The sequence below is a fragment of the Pecten maximus genome, chromosome 8 (assembly GCF_902652985.1).
Source record: "Pecten maximus chromosome 8, xPecMax1.1, whole genome shotgun sequence".
NCBI classification, from domain to species: Eukaryota; Metazoa; Mollusca; class Bivalvia; order Pectinida; family Pectinidae; genus Pecten; species Pecten maximus.
The window spans coordinates 45,803,164-45,829,840 of record NC_047022.1 but is presented as its reverse complement, the minus strand read 5'-3'; the positions used below and the strand labels follow the sequence as shown (position 1 = coordinate 45,829,840).

The 26,677-nt window shown below is 38.1% G+C and overlaps 1 protein-coding gene across 15 annotated transcripts in view; it reads right to left on the bottom strand.

Annotated features, from left to right (window-relative positions):
- LOC117333679 (RIMS-binding protein 2-like) overlaps positions 1-26,677 on the bottom strand; it is a 323,862-nt gene that overhangs the window by 220,451 nt on the left and 76,734 nt on the right. Inside the window, exon 1 of one of the 15 annotated variants that reach the window (XM_033893098.1) lies at positions 10,036-10,196. The exons of the other annotated variants lie outside the window; for them this stretch is intronic. Within the exon in view, the coding sequence (XP_033748989.1) occupies positions 10,036-10,191 (156 nt within the window). The 5' untranslated portion in view covers positions 10,192-10,196. Of the gene's footprint in view, positions 1-10,035; positions 10,197-26,677 lie in introns of those variants that run through there. 15 annotated transcript variants of the gene reach the window in all.

Below are 26,677 nucleotides of genomic sequence, written 5' to 3'. Positions count from 1 at the left end.
ACCTGTCTATAACACTAGTTACCTGTACTGAGGTATATAGACTATGTACAGGGAATCCCTAACGACCTGTCTATAACACTAGTTACCTGTACTGAGGTATGTAGACTATGTACAGGGAATCCCTAACGACCTGTCTATAACACTAGTTACCTGTTCTGAGGTATGTAGACTATGTACAGGGAATCCCTAACGACCTGTCTATAACACCAGTTACCTGTACTGAGGTATGTAGACTGAGTACAGGGAATCCCTAACGACCTGTCTATAACACTAGTTACCTGTACTGAGGTATGTAGACTATGTACAGGGAATCCCTAACGACCTGTCTATAACACCAGTTACCTGTACTGAGGTATGTAGACTATGTACAGGGAATCCCTAACGACCTGTCTATAACACTAGTTACCTGTACTGAGGTATGTAGACTATGTACAGGGAATCCCTAACGACCTGTCTATAACACTAGTTACCTGTACTGAGGTATGTAGACTATGTACAGGGAATCCCTACGACCTGTCTATAACACCAGTTACCTGTACTGAGGTATGTAGACTATGTACAGGGAATCCCTAACGACCTGTCTATAACACTAGTTACCTGTACTGAGGTATGTAGACTATGTACAGGGAATCCCTAACGACCTGTCTATAACACTAGTTACCTGTACTGAGGTATGTAGACTATGTACAGGGAATCCCTAACGACCTGTCTATAACACCAGTTACCTGTACTGAGGTATGTAGACTGAGTACAGGGAATCCCTAACGACCTGTCTATAACACTAGTTACCTGTACTGAGGTATGTAGACTATGTACAGGGAATCCCTAACGACCTGTCTATAACACCAGTTACCTGTACTGAGGTATGTAGACTATGTACAGGGAATCCCTAACGACCTGTCTATAACACCAGTTACCTGTACTAAGGTATGTAGACTATGTACAGGGAATCCCTAACGACCTGTCTATAACACTAGTTACCTGTACTGAGGTATGTAGACTATGTACAGGGAATCCCTAACGACCTGTCTATAACACTAGTTACCTGTACTGAGGTATGTAGACTATGTACAGGGAATCCCTAACGACCTGTCTATAACACTAGTTACCTGTTCTGAGGTATGTAGACTGAGTACAGGGAATCCCTAAGGACCAGTCTATAACACTAGTTACCTGTACTGAGGTATGTAGACTATGTACAGGGAATCCCAAACAAACATGCCACATGTGGACACAGGCTTATCTACTCCTCAGCAAGACAAATATATCAAGTGGTATTACTATACATCAAACTATTTCTTCCTTTTTGTACTTCAGAATGGAAAACAGAGCAGTATTGTTATGTCTTTCAGTACTCAATACAAAGTTCAAAGGTATATCAACAAGAAATTCCAGATAGATCTGGGTGGCCACATTAAATTAATCTTGGTAAGTCCTAAGTGAGACTGGTCTTTTCTCTATTTTTCTCTTCTTTCCCGTTTTCCTTTTAATTCTTCAAAAACAAGGTGATACAAATAAAATCTTAGGAGTTACCAAAGAAATCTTCAACTGTCAAAATCAAAATGGTTGCCTTTTGGCCATCTTGTTTTCAAATCAAACTCAAAATTTAATGGGAATAAATATAAGGACCAAATGGAACCAATACACATAAAGTTTGAGAATATTCTTCTGATCCTTCTAAAGAAATAGTGATAACAAACTTCAACTATCAAAATCCAAGATGGCCACCTAGCTAGCAGCAACTCGGTTTTCTAATCAGTCTCTAAATTCAATATACAACTAGACACCAAGGGGAACCATGAAGAGCTGTCTGAGAAATAGTGATAACAAACTTTAACTGTTAAAATTCAAAATGGCCACCTGTTAGCCAGTTCTGTTTTCTCACCAATCTTAAATTCAAGATGGTTACATGGTAGCCACTTATCTGTTTATCTATCAGTCTCAAAATTGAATTATCATAACTAAGGACCATGTGGAACTTACATATCATATGAAATAAAGATTGAAACAGTCCTTACTGAGAAATGGCAGAATAAACTTCAACCTTTCAAAAATATCCCAATAAACATCTAAAAAAAGTTTATGAAGTCAGATAAATCTTTAGTCGAGTTTTGGTGATAAGTCGATACAGATAATCTTTAGTCGAGTTTTGGTGATAAGTCAATACAGATAATCTTTAGTCGAGTTTTGGTGATAAGTCAATACAGATAATCTTTAGTCGAGTTTTGGTGTTAAGTCAATACAGTAAATCTTTAGTCGAGTTTTGGTGTTAAGTCAATACAGTAAATCTTTAGTCGAGTTTTGGTGATAGTTAATACAGATAATCTTTAGTCGAGTTTTGGTGTTAAGTCTATACAGATAATCTTTAGTCGAGTTTTGGTGTTAAGTCAATACAGATAATCTTTAGTCGAGTTTTGGTGTTAAGTCAATACAGATAATCTTTAGTCGAGTTATGGTGATAAGTCAATACAGTAAATCTTTAGTCGAGTTTTGGTGTTAAGTTAATACAGATAATCTTTAGTCGAGTTTTGGTGATAAGTCAATACAGATAATCTTTAGTCGAGTTTTGGTGATAAGTCAATACAGATAATCTTTAGTCGAGTTTTGGTGTTAAGTCAATACAGTAAATCTTTAGTCATGTTTTGGTGATAAGTTAATACAGATAATCTTTAGTCGAGTTTTGGTGTTAAGTCAATACAGTAAATCTTTAGTCATGTTTTGGTGTTAAGTCAATACAGATAATCTTTAGTCAAGTTTTGGTGTTAAGTCAATACAGTAAATCTTTAGTCGAGTTTTGGTGATAAATGAGTATTTTCAATGTGTTACCACTTTTTCACCAGTCTGTACAACCACCTAGTAATTACACATAAAACAAGTGCAATGTTGGACAGTCTTTTTGTGGGAGACGATGATATATGTTGACATTCCATCATTATCCGTGATGACACACTTTCTACACACTGTCCCCCACGTAAGGTAAAGACAAATCGTGTCAACATGTCATACCTTACTCTATTTAGTAACAACATCTTCTGTTTACTGATACAATTTCCTATATAGGTCAAAACACAATGAAATACTTACAGAAAAGATGTTGATTGTAGTATATGTTTGTCGGAGATGTAGAAGACATTAATAGTTATGTGTATTTACCTCCTAATTAATCAGACAAGGAATTTAATTACATTATTAATATAAGCTGGTTAATTAATGCACAATACATGTTTTGTGGTAATTTCCTAACAGATCATCCATCATGGTTAACTAACTGCCACAAAGCACATCCAAACGGCAGGAACTAAACCAAGGATTGATATTAAATATAAAGATGAGATTTTCTCTATTAAGTAATTCCTTGGTATTTGATAATACATATTTATAAACGCTTCCATATAATGTTTAAAACAAGTATAAAAGAACAGTTATTTGGCAGAAAGTTTGAGAGCAACTATAGTAGCAAGTACAGTATTGACATCCGCGTAGCTTATACTTACAATTTTTCATTGAACAGTGGATTGTGGACATCCACACCGCTTATTACCACTTGTCAGTGAACAGTGGATTGTGGACATCCACACCGCTTATTACCACTTGTCAGTGAACAGTGGATTGTGGACATCCACACCGCTTATTACCACTTGTCAGTGAACAGTGGATTGTGGACATCCACACAGCTTATTACCACTTTTCATTGAACAGTGGATTGTCGACATCCACACAGCTTATTACCACTTTTCATTGAACAGTGGATTGTCGACATCCACACCGCTTATTACCACTTTTCATTGAACAGTGGATTGTGGAACATCCACACCGCTTATTACCACTTTTCATTGAACAGTGGATTGTGAACATCCACACAGCTTATTACCACTTTTCATTGAACAGTGGATTGTGGACATCCACACAGCTTATTACCACTTTTCATTGAACAGTGGATTGTGGACATCCACACAGCTTATTACCACTTTTTCATTGAACAGTGGATTGTGGACATCCACACCGCTTATTACCACTTTTCATTGAACAGTGGATTGTGGACATCCACACAGCTTATTACCACTTTTCATTGAACAGTGGATTGTGGACATCCACACAGCTTATTACCACTTGTCAGTGAACAGTGGATTGTGGACATCCACACAGCTTGTTACCACTTTCCATTGAACAGTGGATTGTGGACATCCACACAGCTTATTACCACTTTTTTAGTGAACAGTGGATTGTGGACATCCACACAGCTTATTACCACTTTTCATTGAACAGTGGATTGTGGACATCCACACAGCTTAATACCACTTTTCATTGAACAGTGGATTGTGGACATCCACTCAGCTTATTACCACTTTTCAGTAAACAGTGGATTGTGGACATCCACAAAGCTTAATACCACTTTTCATTGAACAGTGGATTGTCGACATCCACACAGCTTATTACCACTTGTCATTGAACAGTGGATTGTGGACATCCACACCGCTTATTACCACTTGTCAGTGAACAGTGGATTGTGGACATCCACACCGCTCATTACCACTTGTCAGTGAACAGTGGATTAAGACTTAATTATAACCTAACCTACAGTCCTCACATACAACAGTGACATTGTTATGATGTCACAGACAAATGATACAAAATTTACTTTTTAAAAGTTTTATTTGTACAGTATATATTGTGTACATATTTTCTGTACATATTTATATATATGCATAACTCACTGCATAAGATGTACGGTTGCTGTCGGCCATCGTACAAACAGATGTTGAGTTAATTAATTAAAACAGTCAAGCTTATGTATGGATCCATGGTATTACTGAGATTCATATTTGTCAATTGGTGTTTTTGTTTACAATTTCATTCATTGGAAATAGGACAGAATATAATCTCTTCCCAACAAAACCTTTACATATAGTTGAAAGTGAACTAGCCAGCAGTGGTCAGCTTCATACATTAGAAAGTTGTGACATCTACGGAAAACCCACATACGTGGTATTCAGAGTCTAAATTCTACACGGTCAAAGAGTAAAAAATATAAGCGAACAGAAATGATTCAGTCAATTTCATTATCTTCCCCATCCTCCACCCTCATAATAAACACTGACCCCATCCTCCACCCTCATAATAAACACCTACCCCATCCTCCACCCTCATAATTAACACTGACCCCATCATCCACCCTCATAATAAACACCTTCCCCATCCTCCACCCTCATAATAAACACCTACCCCATCCTCCGCTCTCTTAATAAACACCTACCCCATCCTCCACCCTCATAATAAACACTGACCCCATCCTCCACCCTCATAATAAACACCTACCCCATCCTCCACCCTCATAATAAACACAGACCCCATCCTCCACCCTCATAATAAACACCCACCCCATCCTCCACCCTCATAATAAACACTGACCCCATCCTCCACCCTCATAATAAACACCTACCCCATCCTCCGCTCTCTTAATAAACACCTACCCCATCCTCCACCCTCATAATAAACACCCACCCCATCCTCCACCCTCATAATAAACACTGACCCCATCCTCCACCCTCATAATAAACACCTACCCCATCCTCCACCCTCATAATAAACACCTACCCCATCCTCCACCCTCATAATAAACACCTACCCCATCCTCCACCCTCATAATAAACACCTACCCCATCCTCCACCCTCATAATAAACACCTACCCCATCCTCCACCCTCATAATAAACACTGACCCCATCCTCCACCCTCATAATAAACACCTACCCCATCCTCCACCCTCATAATAAACACCTACCCCATCCTCCACCCTCATAATAAACACCTACCCCATCCTCCACCCTCATAATAAACACCTACCCCATCCTCCACCCTCATAATAAACACTGACCCCATCCTCCACCCTTATAATAAACACTGACCCCATCCTCCACCCTCATAATAAACACCTTCCCCATCCTCCACCCTCATAATAAACACCTACCCCATCCTCCACCCTCATAATAAACACCTACCCCATCCTCCACCCTCATAATAAACACTGACCCCATCCTCCACCCTCATAATAAACACCTACCCCATCCTCCACCCTCATAATAAACACTGACCCCCATCCTCCACCCTCATAATAAACACCTACCCCATCCTCCACCCTCATAATAAACACTGACCCCATCCTCCACCCTCATAATAAACACCTACCCCATCCTCCACCCTCATAATAAACACCTACCCCATCCTCCACCCTCATAATAAACACCCACCCCATCCTCCACCCTCATAATAAACACTGACCCCATCCTCCACCCTCATAATAAACACCTACCCCATCCTCCGCTCTCTTAATAAACACCTACCCCATCCTCCACCCTCATAATAAACACCTACCCCATCCTCCACCCTCATAATAAACACCTACCCCATCCTCCCACCCTCATAATAAACACCTACCCCATCCTCCACCCTCATAATAAACACCTACCCCATCCTCCACCCTCATAATAAACACCTACCCCCATCCTCCACCCTCATAATAAACACCTACCCCATCCTCCACCCTCATAATAAACACCTACCCCATCCTCCACCCTCATAATAAACACCTACCCCATCCTCCACCCTCATAATAAATACCTACCCCATCCTCCACCCTCATAATAAAACACCTACCCCATCCTCCACCCTCATAATAAACACTGACCCCATCCTCCACCCTCATAATAAACACTGACCCCATCCTCCACCCTCATAATAAACACCTACCCCATCCTCCACCCTCATAATAAACACCTACCCCATCCTCCACCCTCATAATAAACACCTACCCCATCCTCCACCCTCATAATAAACACTGACCCCATCCTCCACCCTCATAATAAACACTGACCCCATCCTCCACCCTCATAATAAACACTGACCCCATCCTCCACCCTCATAATAAACACCTACCCCATCCTCCACCCTCATAATAAACACTGACCCCATCCTCCACCCTCATAATAAACACTGACCCCATCCTCCACCCTCATAATAAACACAGACCCCATCCTCCACCCTCATAATAAACACTGACCCCATCCTCCACCCTCATAATAAACACCTACCCCATCCTCCACCCTCATAATAAACACCTACCCCATCCTCCACCCTCATAATAAACACTGACCCCATCCTCCACCCTCATAATAAACACCTACCCCATCCTCCACCCTCATAATAAACACCTACCCCATCCTCCACCCTCATAATAAACACCTACCCCATCCTCCACCCTCATAATAAACACTGACCCCATCCTCCACCCTCATAATAAACACCTACCCCATCCTCCACCCTCATAATAAACACCTACCCCATCCTCCACCCTTATAATAAACACTGACCCCATCCTCCGCTCTCTTAATTAACACCTACACTATTACAGCTGACTTACATGTCCCTTATTATTACAGCTGACTTACATGTCCCTTATTATTACAGCTGACTTACATGTCCCTTATTATTACAGCTGACTTACATGTCCCTTATTACAGCTGACTTACATGTCCCTTATTACAGCTGACTTACATGTCCCTTATTATTACAGCTGACTGACATGTCCCTTATTACAGCTGACTTACATGTCCCTTATTATTACAGCTGACTGACATGTCCCTTATTACAGCTGACTTACATGTCCCTTATTACAGCTGACTTACATGTCCCTCATTATTACAGCTGACTGACATGTCCCTTATTACAGCTGACTTACATGTCCCTTATTATTACAGCTGACTGACATGTCTCTTATTACAGTTGACTTACATGTCCCTTATTACAGCTGACTTACATGTCCCTTATTACAGCTGACTTACATGTCCCTCATTATTACAGCTGACTTACATGTCCCTTATTATTACAGCTGACTTACATGTCCCTCATTATTACAGCTGACTTACATGTCCCTTATTATACAGCTGACTTACATGTCCCTTATTATTACAGCTGACTTACATGTCCCTTATTACTACAGCTGACTTACATGTCCCTTATTACAGCTGATTTACACGTCCCTTATTACTACAGCTGACTTACATGTCCCTCATTATTACAGCTGACTTACATGTCCCTCATTACTACAGCTGACTTACATGTCCCTTATTATTACAGCTGACTTACATGTCCCTTATTACTACAGCTGACTTACATGTCCCTTATTACAGCTGATTTACACGTCCCTTATTACTACAGCTGACTTACATGTCCCTCATTATTACAGCTGACTTACATGTCCCTTATTACAACTGACTTACATGTCCCTTATTATTACAGCTGACTTACATGTCCCTTATTACATCTGATTTACACGTCCCTCATTATTACAGCTGACTTACATGTCCCTCATTATTACAGCTGACTTACATGTCCCTCATTATTACAGCTGACTTACATGTCCCTCATTATTACAGCTGACTTACATGTCCTTATTATTACAGCTGTCTTACATGTCCCTCATTATTACAGCTGACTTACATGTCCCTTATTACAGCTGACGCACATGTCCCTTATTATTACAGCTGACTTACATGTCCCTTATTATTACAGCTGACTTACATGTCCCTCATTATAACAGCTGACTTACATGCCCCTCATTATTACAGCTGACTTACATGTCCCTTATTACAGCTGACTTACATGTCCCTTATTACAGCTGACCTACATGTCCCTCATTATTACAGCTGACTGACATGTCCCTTATTACAGCTGACTTACATGTCCCTCATTATTACAGCTGACTTACATGTCCCTCATTATTACAGCTGACTTACATGTCCCTTATTACAGCTGACTTACATGTCCCTCATTATTACAGCTGACTTACATGTCCCTTATTACAGCTGACTTACATGTCCCTCATTATTACAGCTGACTTACATGTCCCTTATTACAGCTGACTTACATGTCCCTTATTATTACAGCTGACTTACATGTCCCTTATTATTACAGCTGACTTACATGTCCCTCATTATTACAGCTGACTTACATGTCCCTTATTATTACAGCTGACGTATTATTACAGCTGACTTACATGTCCCTGATTATTACAGCTGACTTACATGTCCCTTATTATTACAGCTGACTTACATGTCCCTCATTATTACAGCTGACTTACATGTCCCTCATTATTACAGCTGACTTACATGTCCCTCATTATTACAGCTGACTTACATGTCCTTTATTACAGCTGACTTACATGTCCCTTATTACAGCTGACCTACATGTCCCTCATTATTACAGCTGACTTACATGTCCCTCATTATTACAGCTGACTTACATGTCCCTTATTATTACAGCTGACGTATTATTACAGCTGACTTACATGTCCCTCATTATTACAGCTGACTTACATGTCCCTTATTATTACAGCTGACGTATTATTACAGCTGACTTACATGTCTCTCATTATTACAGCTGACTTACATGTCTGTCATTATTACAGCTGTCTTACATGTCCCTCATTATTACAGCTGACTTACATGTCCCTTATTTCAGCTGACCTACATGTCCCTCATTATTACAGCTGACTTACATGTCCCTCATTATTACAGCTGACTTACATGTCCCTTATTATTACAGCTGACGTATTATTACAGCTGACTTACATGTCTCTCATTATTACAGCTGACTTACATGTCTCTCATTATTACAGCTGTCTTACATGTCCCTCATTATTACAGCTGACTTACATGTCCCTCATTATTACAGCTGACTTACATGTCACTTATTATTACAGCTTGACTTACATGTCCCTTATTATTACAGCTGACGTATTATTACAGCTGACTTACATGTCTCTCATTATTACAGCTGACTTACATGTCTCTCATTATTACAGCTGACTTACATGTCTCTCATTATTACAGCTGTCTTACATGTCCCTCATTATTACAGCTGACTTACATGTCCCTCATTATTACAGCTGACTTACATGTCCCTTATTATTACAGCTGACTTACATGTCCCTCATTATTACAGCTGACTTACATGTCCCTCATTATTACAGCTGACTTACATGTTCCTGTATGACGCCTGCTCTGTACACACTGACGTAAGGTTTGTTGTTGTCTCGGCCCTGATTGTAGTGTCCCGAGGGTTGGTATGAGTGACGCTGAAGGGGTTTGGGTGCTGCCCCAGAACTCCTCATAATTGAACCCAAATTTGAAGGCATTTTCAGCATTAATTTCTACCACGAATGTAAAGTTGACATTCTATGATACTCTTATGTATCCATTCTATTTCGTAAGAATGTACAACAATCTGAGTTAAAATTTACCAATGCAGAAAAGGCATCAACACGTACATCTCTTGTTCTTTAAGAATCGACCTATGATTTAACACTTGAGATGATTATAACCACATCGTTATTGTTTACATTCCACATCGTTATTGTTTACATTCCACATCGTTATTGTTTACATTTCCACATCGTTATTGTTTACATTCCACATCGTTATTGTTTACATTTCCACATCGTTATTGTTTACATTCCACATCGTTATTGTTTACATTCCACATCATTATTGTTTACATTCCACATCGTTATTGTTTACATTCCACATCGTTATTGTTTACATTTCCACATCGTTATGTTAATTCCAATACGTAAGGTTTGTTGTTGTCTCGGCCCTGATTGTAGTGTCCCGAGGGTTGGTATGAGTGACGCTGAAGGGGTTTGGGTGCTGCCCCAGAACTCCTCATAATTGAACCCAAATTTGAAGGCATTTTCAGCATTAATTTCTACCACGAATGTAAAGTTGACATTCTATGATACTCTTATGTATCCATTCTATTTCGTAAGAATGTACAACAATCTGAGTTAAAATTTACCAATGCAGAAAAGGCATCAACACGTACATCTCTTGTTCTTTAAGAATCGACCCATGATTTAACACTTGAGATGATTATAACCACATCGTTATTGTTTACATTCCACATCGTTATTGTTTACATTCCACATCGTTATTGTTTACATTCCACATCGTTATTGTTTACATTCCACATCGTTATTGTTTACATTCCACATCGTTATTTACATTCCACATCGTTATTATTTACATTCCACATCGTTATTGTTTACATTCCACATCGTTATTGTTTACATTCCACATCGTTATTATTTACATTCCACATCGTTATTGTTTACATTCCACATCGTTATTGTTTACATTCCACATCGTTATTGTTTACATTCCACATCGTTATTATTTACATTCCACATCGTTATTATTTACATTCCACATCGTTATTGTTTACATTCCACATCGTTATTGTTTACATTTCCACTTTCTTTCCGTGTATTTCCAATCAAACAGTGATTAAAGGACATCCACTATATATAGTGCGATAGATCATTTTCCAGGTAATATTTCACCATCACAGATTTCACATGACAAGAATATTACATTCTAAACACCATTTGACTATAATCATCCGATCACTCAGCAGCTGCAGCAACTCCTCATACCACCATTATATCAGGAAAGCTAACATCATCTCAACTACTGCTACATCAATGTGTCTTTCCAATATTCTCAGTTCAAGCTAAAGGTTTTATATATATATATATATATTCATATACAGTAATAAAGTGATCCTATAATCTCAATAAAAAATTGTTTGTGTGATGTTTTCTTAAAGGCAATGCACTATTGACCAAATTAATTCCATTAACATTACGGACTGGTATGTGTCTCCCAGGCAGAGACAGGTAGAACAGTTCTATCGGGATTAAAACGAATGGCATGAGTTGTGTCTGCCAATGGGACTTTTCATTGGCAATAAACATTATATATTCCTGGGGGATAAACAGTATACAAGATACCAGGCCCTTCATTAGTCAATGAACACAGCCTCTGTGACAAGGTCGACTTGACCCTGGGCCTTATAATCCTGTGTGGCCACTTTGGATTATTGATAAAATTCTGGAGAAAACTGTGATTATATATTCCAAAATGTTGAATGTGTTAAATAGATATCAGAGATTACTATGGATTGTGTGTGACTGTACATTATAAGGATCAGTGGAACTGAACACTTCATGACGACACGAACAGGTTACTTTTTGATAAGGACAGACTTTTTGTCAAAAGACATCCACTGCTAAAAAGACATTGCAGGACTTTCTGGAATCAATGAAGCAGATGAAACTGATCAAACAGCAAGGAAATAAGTATTGTAATCCTCTAAACTGTCGACAAACGACAAGGAAATAAGTATTGTAATCCTCTAAACTGTCGACAAACGACAAGGAAATAAGTATTGCAATCCTCTAAACTGTCGGCGAACACCAAGGAAATAAGTATTGTAATCCTCTAAACTGTCAACGAACACCAAGGAAATAAGTATTGTAATCCTCTAAACTGTTGATAAACGACCAGGAAATAAGTATTGTAATCCTCTAAACTGTCGACGAATGCCAAGGAAATAAGTATTGTAATCCTCTAAACTGTCGACGAACGAAATGGAAATAAGTATTGTAATCCTCTAAACTGTCGGCGAACACCAAGGAAATAAGTATTGTAATCCTCTAAACTGTCGACGAACGAAATGGAAATAAGTATTGTAATCCTCTAAACTGTCGGCGAACACCAAGGAAATAAGTATTGTAATCCTCTAAACTGTCGGCGAACACCAAGGAAATAAGTATTGTAATCCTCTGAACTGTTGACAAACAGCAAGGAAATAAGTATTGTAATCCTCTGAACTGTTGACAAACAGCAAGGAAATAAGTATTGTAATCCTCTAAACTGTTGACGAACAACAAGGAAATAAGTATTGTAATCCTCTAAACTGTTGAAGAACGACCAGGAAATATGTAGTGCAATCCCTTAGGGTTAAATTCAGTAGCTGTTAAAGTTATTATGTTATCCTTAATTGGTGGTTCTGACTTCAGCAGAATTCTAGAGTTTAAACAATGACAGCTGACAATAAGTATTCCTGTAATGGTCAGGATGACTTTGTGATGGTGTTAATCCAGTGTCCTTATGATCCCCAGCACCAACAGATAAAAACTAGTGGACTCGGACACCATGACTTGCATGTTCACAGTCCCATTGTAACCCTAAGCTACTTTACCTATAATGATACATTTCATTTCAAGCATAAACAAGCCACTTCCTAATCCCTGGTTCTTCGTTGCGAGAATATCCGAGAGAATATATCTGAGCGATTTTAAGACTGATACTCTACGGCAATCATTAAAAGAAAGCATGTCTATCAGTACTTGTCGTAAACATATTGAACACACATGTAATCACACATATATATATTCCAAATCCACAGGAACGATAGGTCACCGTGACCCTCACGCGCACGTAACTGCTAGTTCTATGTAGAACTGACAAGTTGTGTCTTTTGCCATCATTTATAGCTGTGTTTCATCATGAAAGGTTTTACATCTCTTCATGTTTACCCGGAAACTGGCTCAAGATAGAATTCTGTAAACATTGAATGACGGCTGGGCAATTAGAAGTTCCGAAAGGTAGATAGGGATACCTTTAACGAGGTAGAGATAGAATACAGGTGTACTAGCCTTGTTTGTACTCCTTCGTCCCCTTACTCTATCTACACTCATTAAACTTTGTAGACACACATATGGCAGCTCATAAACAGTCAATATATAAACCTCACTATATTGTACAGATAGGGATCAACCAACCTTCAGTCAATATATAAACCTCACTATATTGTACAGATAGGGATCAACCAACCTTCAGTCAATATATAAACCTCACTATATTGTACAGATAGGGATCAACCAACCTTCAGTCAATATATAATTCTCAATATATTGTACAGGTAGAGATCAACATTGCACACGTCATGCTTACACCTGTGGGGATTTCCCTCGAGGTAAAATTTGAAAAACACCTCCATACACAGTGATGGTCAAAGCTACCTCAATCATGTTTTAATCCTGCTGATTGAAGTTTAAAACCGCCATATCCAAAAATATTGTAGACTAAAGAAGTCGATAGTTCGAACAATTAACAATCCTTGTACCACAAATCCTGAAGTCAGAGTTTTTAAAGTGTTTAAAACTGCTTCTACAAAATTCTTTCGATTGTTGACAGATAAAATGTGCAGTTTTACTGTTAGAGTACCCAGTCTGGAGTACCCACACAATAACATCTCTCCAGCTGTTGTCCCCACATATAGGATTTTCGTTCTGTCACAAGCGCAGCTTGATCCAAAACTCTTATGAGGTTTATTACGAAACTCTACATACCAAGGGTAATCCCTGATAGTAAATAATTAGTGTTATAAGTGTTAACGGCGTATATATAAATAATACTCTTTTGTTATATACACGGGTCGACTGTATTAAATACACGATATCGTATTTTCAATAAATACCTGTTCAAAATTTAAAAACCACTGCAGTATATATACACATACTTGTAACTGATAGAAGAAACAGCCAATCAGAAGAGGCCTTGTTTCTAGGTTAAAAACTACACAATATATTCATACCAGGAATTATAATCAATAGGTAGTATTTTTCATTGTAGGCCATTTGTTACGGTAATCCTATTTGGTGATTATGACAAGGTATTGTTGTATTATTGAAGACCTGGCCCAATACAAGCAGCCGTCACAGATATAGTGTGACTCAGATTTAAATTGTAAATAATACTGATCAAACTCTTCAGTCCAAGTCATTCAACTTCAACACCAGAGATCAGTAAATATTTTAACAATTAAACCTTATTATCTATATTACCTCTTTATAGCTATTGCACTGTTTGACCTCAGCATTAGCATTTTAGAGATAAACAAAGGGCCCAAATGGCCTGTGTCCCTCACCTCGATGTTTCAGTAATCATGGCAAAAATATTTCAAGTTACATTACAATTACTTTTTGCAGCATCTTCCAAGTTAGTTAACCTAATCCTGTCATTCTTCAAATAGAGGTTTTTGGTTTGAGGCATTTCCCCTATTTAAAGGCCCCCTCTTAGGTCCCAAGGGACCAATACCCTCTGTTTATACAACATTAGATATCTTTTGCCCATTAATGCTCTTGACAAAATTTCATTAAAATCCATCCAGTCGACCAGGACAAGTAGGGATTTAAAGACTTACCTCAATTTTGGGCCCCACCCCTCTGGCTTAAAGGCAGCCACAACCTCCATTTATACAACATTAGATTATTTCCTTTGCCCAGTAATGCCCCATAACAAATTTAATCAAAATCCATTGAACTGATCAGGACAAATAGGAATTTAAAGGATTTACCTTAATTTCCCTTATTTGGCTTAACCCCTCTGACTCCAGGGGGGGTATGCAGACTCACTTTTGTGCAAAATCTGTTCCCCTTCCCCTAAGGTTAAATTCTAACTAAATTTGGTTCAAATCCATTCAGTACTTTGTAACGAGTAGTGATTAAAAGGACTTACCTCTATTTCCCTAATTGGGCCCCACCCCACTCGTGCCAGGGGGGTCAGACTCACGATTTATACAAAATCTATTTCCATTCCCCAAAGGATGTTTCTGACTAAATTTGGTTAAAATCTATTCTGTATTTTATGACTAGTAGTGATTTAAAGGAATGTTGAGGGACGTCAGACCACGGATGGACGACGGACAAAGACATTATTAAGCTCAAAGGCCTTTTCCGGCCAGGTGCGCTAAAAACTTCAATTGTAAAAAATCCAAGATGGATGACCGGTTACTTTAATATTTCCCCAGTCAGACTGTTAATTAAATGGGCTCAACAAAGGACCGAGGGAAATCTACTTGCGAAGTTTCAGAAATATCTTCCTAACACTTCTAAAAAATTAGTGATAACAAGGATTGTTTACGAATGGAAGACCAACCACTGATGTAGCGAACATCTGATGACAGTGGGCTAGAAATACATTGATTAACATCCAGCTAGTCAACATCTGATGATAGTGGGCTAAAAATACATCAATTAACATCCAGCTAGTCAACATCTGATGAAAGTGGGCTAAAAATACATCAATTAACATCCAGCTAGTCAACATCTGATGATAGTGGGCTAAAAATACATTAATTAACATCCAGCTAGTCAACATCTGATGATAGTGGGCTAAAAATACATTAATTAACATCCAGCTAGTCAACATCTGATGATAGTGGGCTAAAAATACATTAACACCCAGCTAGTCAACATCTGATGATAGTGGGCTAAAAATACATTAATTAACATCCAGCTAGTCAACATCTGATGATAGTGGGCTAAAAATACATTGATTAACATCCAGCTAGTCAACATCTGATGATAGTGGGCTAAAAATACATTAATTAACATCCAGCTAGTCAACATCTGATGATAGTGGGCTAAAACTACATTAATTAACATCCAGCTAGTCAACATCTGATGATAGTGGGCTAAAAATACATTAACACCCAGCTAGTCAACATCTGATGATAGAGGGCTAAAAATACATTAACACCCAGCTAGTCAACATCTGATGATAGTGGGCTAAAAATACATTAATTAACATCCAGCTAGTCAACATCTGATGATAGTGGGCTAAAAATACATTAACATCCAGCTAGTCAACATCTGATGATAGTGGGCTAAAAATACATTAACACCCAGCTAGTCAACATCTGATGATAGTGGGCTAAAACTACATTAATTAACATCCAGCTAGTCAACATCTGATGATAGTGGGCTAAAAATACATCAATTAACATCCAGCTAGTCAACATCTGATGATAGTGGGCTAAAACTACATTAATTAACATCCAGCTAGTCAACATCTGGTGATAGAGGGCTAAAAATACATTAATTAACATCCAGCTAGTCAACATCTGATGATAGTGGGCTAAAACTACATTAATTAACATCCAGCTAGTCAACATCTGATGATAGAGGGCTAAAACTACATTAATTAACATCCGGATAGTCAATATGATTTTGTACCACCCAAACACCCTTCAGTACCCTAGAGAGAACCTCAGAAGTAGAGGCGAGTGTCATTCTTCAGTAATAAATCTAGAGGTGACGTGAATGAAAACCTGTGAATACATAATAAAGGCAGAGGTGACTGAGTGGTCAATGTAGTATTACAACTGATGGCATTTTGAATATGTGGACAATGTTATACCTGATTAAGTGATACACTGTACCACAGGTATACCAGACCTACACACCTGGTAATGGACTGATATAGTGATACACTGTACCACAGTTATACCAGACACACACACCTGGTAATGGACTGATATAGTGATACACTGTACCACAGGTATACCAGACACACACACCTGGTAATGGACTGATATAGTGATACACTGTACCACAGGTATACCAGACACACACACCTGGTAATGGACTGATATAGTGATACACTGTACCACAGGTATACCAGACACACACACCTGGTAATGGACTGATATAGTGATACACTGTACCACAGGTATACCAGAGACACACACACCTGGTAATGGACTGACATAGTGATACACTGTACCACAGGTATACCAGACACACACACCTGGTAATGGACTGACATAGTGATACACGTATACTGTACCACAGGTATACCAGACACACACACCTGATAATGGACTGATATAGTGATACACTGTACCACAGGTATACCAGACACACACACCTGATAATGGACTGATATAGTGATACACTGTACCACAGGTATACCAGACACACACACCTGGTAATGGACTGATATAGTGATACACTGTACCACAGGTATACCAGACACACACACCTGGTAATGGACTGATATAGTGATACACTTACCACAGGTATACCAGACACACACACCTGGTACTGGACTGACATAGTGATACACTGTACCACAGGTATACCAGACCTACACACACCTGGTAATGGACTGACATAGTGATACACTGTACCACAGTTATACCAGACACACACACCTGGTAATGGACTGATATAGTGATACACTGTACCACAGGTATACCAGACACACACACCTGGTAATGGACTGACATAGTGATACACTGTACCACAGGTATACCAGACCTACACACACCTGGTAATGGACTGATATAGTGATACACTGTACCACAGGTATACCAGACACACACACCTGGTAATGGACTGATATAGTGATACACTGTACCACAGGTATACCAGACACACACACCTGGTAATGGACTGATATAGTGATACACTGTACCACAGGTATACCAGACCTACACACACCTGGTAATGGACTGATATAGTGATACACTGTACCACAGGTATACCAGACACACACACCTGGTAATGGACTGACATAGTGATACACTGTACCACAGGTATACCAGACACACACACCTGGTAATGGAGATCACACTTGGTGTCCCACACATATACTACCAGATTTCTATCTTATTTTTCATTTTAATTTCCAGGTATCCATGACAACCAATCAATATGAGCCTATAATTATACATGTATAAGTATATTACTTTTCATCAGGAAATATCAATATGTTCTTTCTGCCACATATACCAATATTGACACCAAGCTATTGTGTGTAAAAAAGTAAATAAACCTAGACTTGTATCAAACACAAGATCTAGGGGAGCTAGGTCTTAACCAAGACTTGTAACAAAACTAGATCTATGGGAGCTAGGTCTTAACCCAGACTTGTAACAAAACACCAGATCTAGGGGAGCTAGGTCTTAACCCAGACTTGTAACAAAACTAGATCTAGGGGAGCTAGGTCTTAACCCAGACTTGTAACAAAACACCAGATTTAGGGGAGCTAGGTCTTAACCCAGACTTGTAACAAAACACCAGATTTAGGGGAGCTAGGTCTTCACCCAGATTTGTAACAAAACACCAGATCTAGGGGAGCTAGGTCTTAACCCAGACTTGTAACAAAACTAGATCTATGGGAGCTAGGTCTTAACCCAGACTTGTAACAAAACACCAGATCTAGGGGAGCTAGGTCTTAACCCAGACTTGTAACAAAATACTAGATCTAGGGGAGCTAGGTCTTAACCAAGACTTGTAACAAAACTAGATCTAGGGGAGCTAGGTCTTAACCCAGACTTGTAACAAAACCAGATCTAGGGGAGCTAGGTCTTAACCCAGACTTGTATCAAAATACCAGATCTAGGGGAGCTAGGTCTTAACCCAGACTTGTAACAAAACCAGATCTAGAGGAGCTAGGTCTTAACCCAGACTTGTAACAAAACACCAGATCTAGAGGAGCTAGGTCTTAACCCAGACTTGTAACAAAACCAGATCTAGGGGAGCTAGGTCTTAACCCAGACTTGTAAGAAAACACCTGATCTAGGGGAGCTAGGTCTTAACCCAGACTTGTAACAAAACCAGATCTAAGGGAGCTAGGTCTTAACCCAGACTTGTAACAAAACCTGATCTACGGGAGCTAGGTCTTAACCCAGACTTGTAACAAAACTAGATCTAGGGGAGCTAGGTCTTAACCCACACTTGTAACAAAACCAGATCTAGGGGAGCTAGGTCTTAACCCAGACTTGTATCAAAATACCAAGGATAGGTCTTTAACCAAGAACCTCCATTCCCCAATCTTTGTGAGTTCCATTTCCTCTGACTAACCTACTATTATTAACTTTGCTATATTTTATTAACATCATCAATTACCTGGCACTGACAGCCTCCTTTATATCCTATAGAGCTGTACAAATTAATTAAACCAAGAAATGTTACTCAGCAATATGTGAGACCACATGTACTTTACACAACCAGAATCGTTTTTCCAGAATTTCCTCTCGTCAAATATATATGGGTCTGATCTCCATTGAAATATTTTATTATTGTTTGCTGGGTTTATCTCATCGTGAACAGCCAGGGTCGTTAAGAGGCTGGTTCTCCTTGAAGTAGTTTGTGACTACCTCACTGATTAACGTACAGGAGGCCGCTGTACGATATATCCAGAGTAATTAGGGTAAAGAGACCTGCTGTAGGACATAACAACAACAACACAGACCCGCCCCCGAGAAACATTAGAAGAATTCGGCTATATATGTGTATATATATACATATAATCTAATTTGCAATTTGAGTAGCAATATTGAGGTTATTTAACTATTAATTTCTCAAAATCTAATTTCAACTCCAAAATATACCAAAAATAAAAATTCTTGTAGTTCACTCAGTGTGTTCAGAGATGTCCATACTTATATATATATATATTCCAGCTAGATCTGGTAGGAATAACATTGATACTTTTAGAGTTACTCAGAACTTAAGACAAAACTCTAAAATCCAGATTCCCAACACCCCTAATCTCCAGAGTCACTATGAATTCTGATGATATTTAGTAAATGAAATGTCACAGTGTTGAGCTGTCCATTATGTATTTTTGTTCTATGTACTAAGTTTGGCTGAAGTTGGATTTACACTATTTGAACAACAGATCAAAGCGCAAAACTTTAGTGAAATGTGGAAGACAACGTTGTCACCACCGGAAAATTAACAACGTTTATATTGTATATAGCCTTGTTTTTATGACTGTCGTTGAAGCCAAGACAAAAATGCCTCGATCATTATAACAAAAAGCAGCTCTGAACACTGAAAACAAAGTTTTGTGAAATATGAAAAAACTGACAAGTTTATAAATTTCATCAATACATATTGAAAACAGCAGGACAGCCTGAGCATACCAACTTTTTCCTCATTCAATACGAGAGTAACCCGATATTGAAGTCCTAACTTTTTCCTCATTCAATACGAGAGTAACCCGATATTGAAGTCCTAACTTTTTCCTCATTCAATACGAGAGTAACCCGATATTGAAGTCCTAACTTTTTCCTCATTCAATACGAGAGTAACCCGATACTGAAGTCCTAACTTTTTCCTCATTCAATACGAGAGTAACCCGATATTGAAGTCCTAACTTTTTCCTCATTCACTACGTGAGTAACCCGATACTGAAGTCCTCTAGGGGCCGCGGTGGCCGAGTGGTTAAGGTGTCCCGACACTTTATCACTATAGCCCTCCACCTCTGGGTTGCGAGTTCGAAACCTAAGTGGGGCAGTTGCCAGGTACTGACCGTAGGCCGGTGGTTTTTCTCCGGGTACTCCGGCTTTCCTGCACCTCAAAAACCTGGCACGTCCTTAAATGACCCTGGCTGTTAATAGGACGTTAAACAAAAACAAACTGAAGTCCTAACTTTTTCCTCATTCAATACGAGAGTAACCCGATACTGAAGTCCTAACTTTTTCCTCATTCAATATGAGAGTAACCCAATACTGAAGTCCTATTCTCAGCTTAACCCACCTTCAGTTCATTCACACTCACAAGGACACCTTGACGATTGCTATTCAACCTGACAATTATTATAATATAAGGGACCTCACATTTTGTGTATTTCATTGACATTGGAGCTATGTAAACTAATCCAGTATCAGAAAAATGATATGTGTACAGGTATAATGTTCTAAATGACATGTGTACAGGTATAGTGTTCTAATTGACAATTGTATAATATGAAATAACACCAGAAGTTGGTGATGGAAATCATCCTGCTGTCTCTTAAAGACTACCAAATACACAGTATGGCTGTGGTCTTAAAGGTTACCAAATACACAGTATGGCTGTGGTCTTAAAGGTTACCAAATACACAGTATGGCTGTGGACTTCAAGGTTACCAAATACACAGTATGGCTGTGGTCTTAAAGGTTACAAATACACAGTATGGCTGTGGTCTTAAAGATTACCAAATACACAGTATGGCTGTGGTCTTAAAGGTTACAAATACACAGTATGGCTGTGGTCTTAAAGATTACCAAATACACAGTATGGCTGTGGTCTTAAAGGTTACCAAATACACAGTATGGCTGTGGTCTTAAAGATTACCAAATACACAGTATGGCTGTGGTCTTAAAGGTTACAAATACACAGTACGGCTGTGGTCTTAAAGGTTACCAAATACACAGTATGGCTGTGGTCTTAAAGGTTACCAAATACACAGTATGGCTGTGGTCTTAAAGGTTACCAAATACACAGTATGGCTGTTACCAAATACACAGTATGGCTGTGGTCTTAAAGGTTACCAAATACACAGTATGGCTGTTACCAAATACACAGTATGGCTGTGGTCTTAAAGGTTACCAAATACACAGTATGGCTGTGGACTTCAAGGTTACCAAATACACAGTATGGCTGTGGTCTTAAAGGTTACAAATACACAGTATGGCTGTGGTCTTAAAGATTACCAAATACACAGTATGGCTGTGGTCTTAAAGGTTACAAATACACAGTATGGCTGTGGTCTTAAAGGTTACCAAATACACAGTATGGCTGTGGTCTTAAAGATTACCAAATACACAGTATGGCTGTGGTCTTAAAGGTTACAAATACACAGTACGGCTGTGGTCTTAAAGGTTACCAAATACACAGTATGGCTGTGGTCTTAAAGGTTACAAATACACAGTATGGCTGTGGTCTTAAAGGTTACCAAATACACAGTATGGCTGTGGTCTTAAAGGTTACCAAATACACAGTATGGCTGTGGTCTTAAAGGTTACCAAATATACAGTATGGCTGTTACCAAATACACAGTATGGCTGTGGTCTTAAAGGTCTTAAAAATTCATCCAATATTTTGTATGTTTTTTTTTTCTTGTTATGGAACTCGTATAAGAAGAACCTGTATGAGGTAAACTTTAAACTGTTTAAAACAGTTTACAAATTAGTAGAATGATTGATCCTAAATCTCCATATCACAGAACAGGAACGTGACATAGTGATGAGCTCAAAGCAATAGTTATAAAAACAAAAGAATTCTCTAAAATTATTTTCCCTCTTATGTACATTTTAGCAGACATTGTTGAACAAAGATTGAATCAGTATTTGTGAGTTGACTCTGTAGCCCTGAGCAGTAATCTATTAAACCTCATGTGACAAAGATTCCGACCACAAATTGCTGTAAGGTTAGAACTAGCCGATAGGCTTGACACCTAATTTGGCCTGAAGGTCAACAGAGGTCAAAAGCCTGCAAAACTGACCAGCACTAAATACATGCAGTTAGGTCCCTACAGGTGACTGGACTAAAGATTGAAAGAAAAAGTTCAAAGTCTTATAATCCATGTCCAACAGTATGGCCTTTTTATTTCAAATAGAAATAACAACAGCACCATCAGTCACCAACACAGTCCAATACTGTCAAACATTCTAGACTTTGTGGACCATTCTAATTCTGTCAAACAATATAGACTTTGTGGACCATTTTAATTCTGTCAAACAATATAGACTTTGTGGACCATTCCAATACTGTCAAACAATATAGACTTTGTGGACCATTCTAATTCTGTCAAACAATATAGACTTTGTGGACCATTCTAATTCTGTCAAACATTATAGACTTTGTGGACCATTCTAATACTGTCAAACATTATAGACTTTGTGGACCATTCTAATTCTGTCAAACAATATAGACTTTGTGGACCATTCTAATACTGTCAAACAATATAGACTTTGTGGACCATTCCAATACTGTCAAACATTATAGACTTTGTGGACCATTCCAATACTGTCAAACAATATAGACTTTGTGGACCATTCCAATACTGTCAAACAATATAGACTTTGTGGACCATTCCAATACTGTCAAACAATATAGACTTTGTGGACCATTCCAATACTGTCAAACAATATAGACTTTGTGGACCATTCTAATTCTGTCAAACAATATAGACTTTGTGGACCATTCTAATACTGTCAAACAATATAGACTTTGTGGACCATTCTAATACTGTCAAACATTATAGACTTTGTGGACCATTCCAATACTGTCAAACATTATAGACTTTGTGGACCATTCTAATACTGTCAAACATTATAGACTTTGTGGACCATTCCAATACTGTCAAACATTCTAGACTTTGTGGACCATTCCAATACTGTCAAACAATATAGACTTTGTGGACCATTCTAATACTGTCAAACATTATAGACTTTGTGGACCATTCCAATACTGTCAAACATTATAGACTTTGTGGACCATTCCAATACTGTCAAACATTCTAGACTTTGTGGACCATTCTAATTCTGTCAAACAATATAGACTTTGTGGACCATTCTAATGTTGTCAAACATTATAGACTTTGTGGACCATTCTAATGTTGTCAAACAATATAGACTTTGTGGACCATTCTAATTCTGTCAAACAATATAGACTTTGTGGACCATTCTAATTCTGTCAAACAATATAGACTTTGTGGACCATTCTAATTCTGTCAAACAATATAGACTTTGTGGGCCATTCTAATTCTGTCAAACATTATAGACTTTGTGGACCATTCCAATACTGTCAAACATTATAGACTTTGTGGACCATTCTAATGTTGTCAAACAATATAGACTTTGTGGACCATTCTAATTCTGTCAAACAATATAGACTTTGTGGACCATTCTAATTCTGTCAAACAATATAGACTTTGTGGACCATTCTAATTCTGTCAAACAATATAGACTTTGTGGACCATTCTAATTCTGTCAATCAATATAGACTTTGTGGGCCATTCTAATACTGTCAAACAATATAGACTTTGTGGACCATTCTAATTCTGTCAAACAATATAGACTTTGTGGACCATTCTAATACTGTCAATCAATATAGACTTTGTGGACCATTCCAATACTGTCAAACATTATAGACTTTGTGGACCATTCTAATTCTGTCAATCAATATAGACTTTGTGGACCATTCTAATGTTGTCAAACATTATAGACTTTGTGGACCATTCTAATGTTGTCAAACATTATAGACTTTGTGGACCATTCTAATACTGTCAAACATTCTAGACTTTGTGGACCATTCTAATTCTGTCAAACAATATAGACTTTGTGGACCATTCTAATTCTGTCAAACATTCTAGACTTTGTGGACCATTCCAATACAGTCAAACATTATAGACCTTGTGGACCATTCTAATGCTGTCAAACATTATAGACTTTGTGGACCATTCCAATACTGTCAAACATTCTAGACTTTGTGGACCATTCTAATTCTGTCAAACAATATAGACTTTGTGGACCATTCTAATACTGTCAAACAATATAGACTTTGTGGACCATTCTAATACTGTCAAACATTATAGACTTTGTGGACCATTCCAATACTGTCAAACATTATAGACTTTGTGGACCATTCTAATACTGTCAAACATTATAGACTTTGTGGACCATTCCAATACTGTCAAACATTCTAGACTTTGTGGACCATTCCAATACTGTCAAACAATATAGACTTTTTGGACCATTCTAATACTGTCAAACATTATAGACTTTGTGGACCATTCCAATACTGTCAAACATTATAGACTTTGTGGACCATTCCAATACTGTCAAACATTCTAGACTTTGTGGACCATTCTAATTCTGTCAAACAATATAGACTTTGTGGACCATTCTAATGTTGTCAAACATTATAGACTTTGTGGACCATTCTAATGTTGTCAAACAATATAGACTTTGTGGACCATTCTAATTCTGTCAAACAATATAGACTTTGTGGACCATTCTAATTCTGTCAAACAATATAGACTTTGTGGACCATTCTAATTCTGTCAAACAATATAGACTTTGTGGGCCATTCTAATTCTGTCAAACATTATAGACTTTGTGGACCATTCCAATACTGTCAAACATTATAGACTTTGTGGACCATTCTAATGTTGTCAAACAATATAGACTTTGTGGACCATTCTAATTCTGTCAAACAATATAGACTTTGTGGACCATTCTAATTCTGTCAATCAATATAGACTTTGTGGGCCATTCTAATACTGTCAAACAATATAGACTTTGTGGACCATTCTAATTCTGTCAAACAATATAGACTTTGTGGACCATTCTAATACTGTCAATCAATATAGACTTTGTGGACCATTCCAATACTGTCAAACATTATAGACTTTGTGGACCATTCTAATTCTGTCAAACATTATAGACTTTGTGGACCATTCTAATTCTGTCAAACATTCTAGACTTTGTGGACCATTCCAATACTGTCAATCAATATAGACTTTGTGGACCATTCTAATGTTGTCAAACATTATAGACTTTGTGGACCATTCTAATGTTGTCAAACATTATAGACTTTGTGGACCATTCTAATACTGTCAAACATTCTAGACTTTGTGGACCATTCTAATTCTGTCAAACAATATAGACTTTGTGGACCATTCTAATTCTGTCAAACATTCTAGACTTTGTGGACCATTCCAATACAGTCAAACATTATAGACCTTGTGGACCATTCTAATTCTGTCAAACATTCTAGACTTTGTGGACCATTCCAATACAGTCAAACATTATAGACCTTGTGGACCATTCTAATGCTGTCAAACATTATAGACTTTGTGGACCATTCCAATACTGTCAAACATTCTAGACTTTGTGGACCATTCTAATTCTGTCAAACAATATAGACTTTGTGGACCATTTTAATTCTGTCAAACAATATAGACTTTGTGGACCATTCCAATACTGTCAATCAATATAGACTTTGTGGACCATTCTAATTCTGTCAAACATTCTAGACTTTGTGGACCATTCTAATTCTGTCAAACATTATAGACTTTGTGGACCATTCTAATTCTGTCAAACATTCTAGACTTTGTGGACCATTCCAATACTGTCAATCAATATAGACTTTGTGGACCATTTAAATGCTGTCATATATCCTTTCTTTGGTGTGCCATTAAAACTTTAGAGTC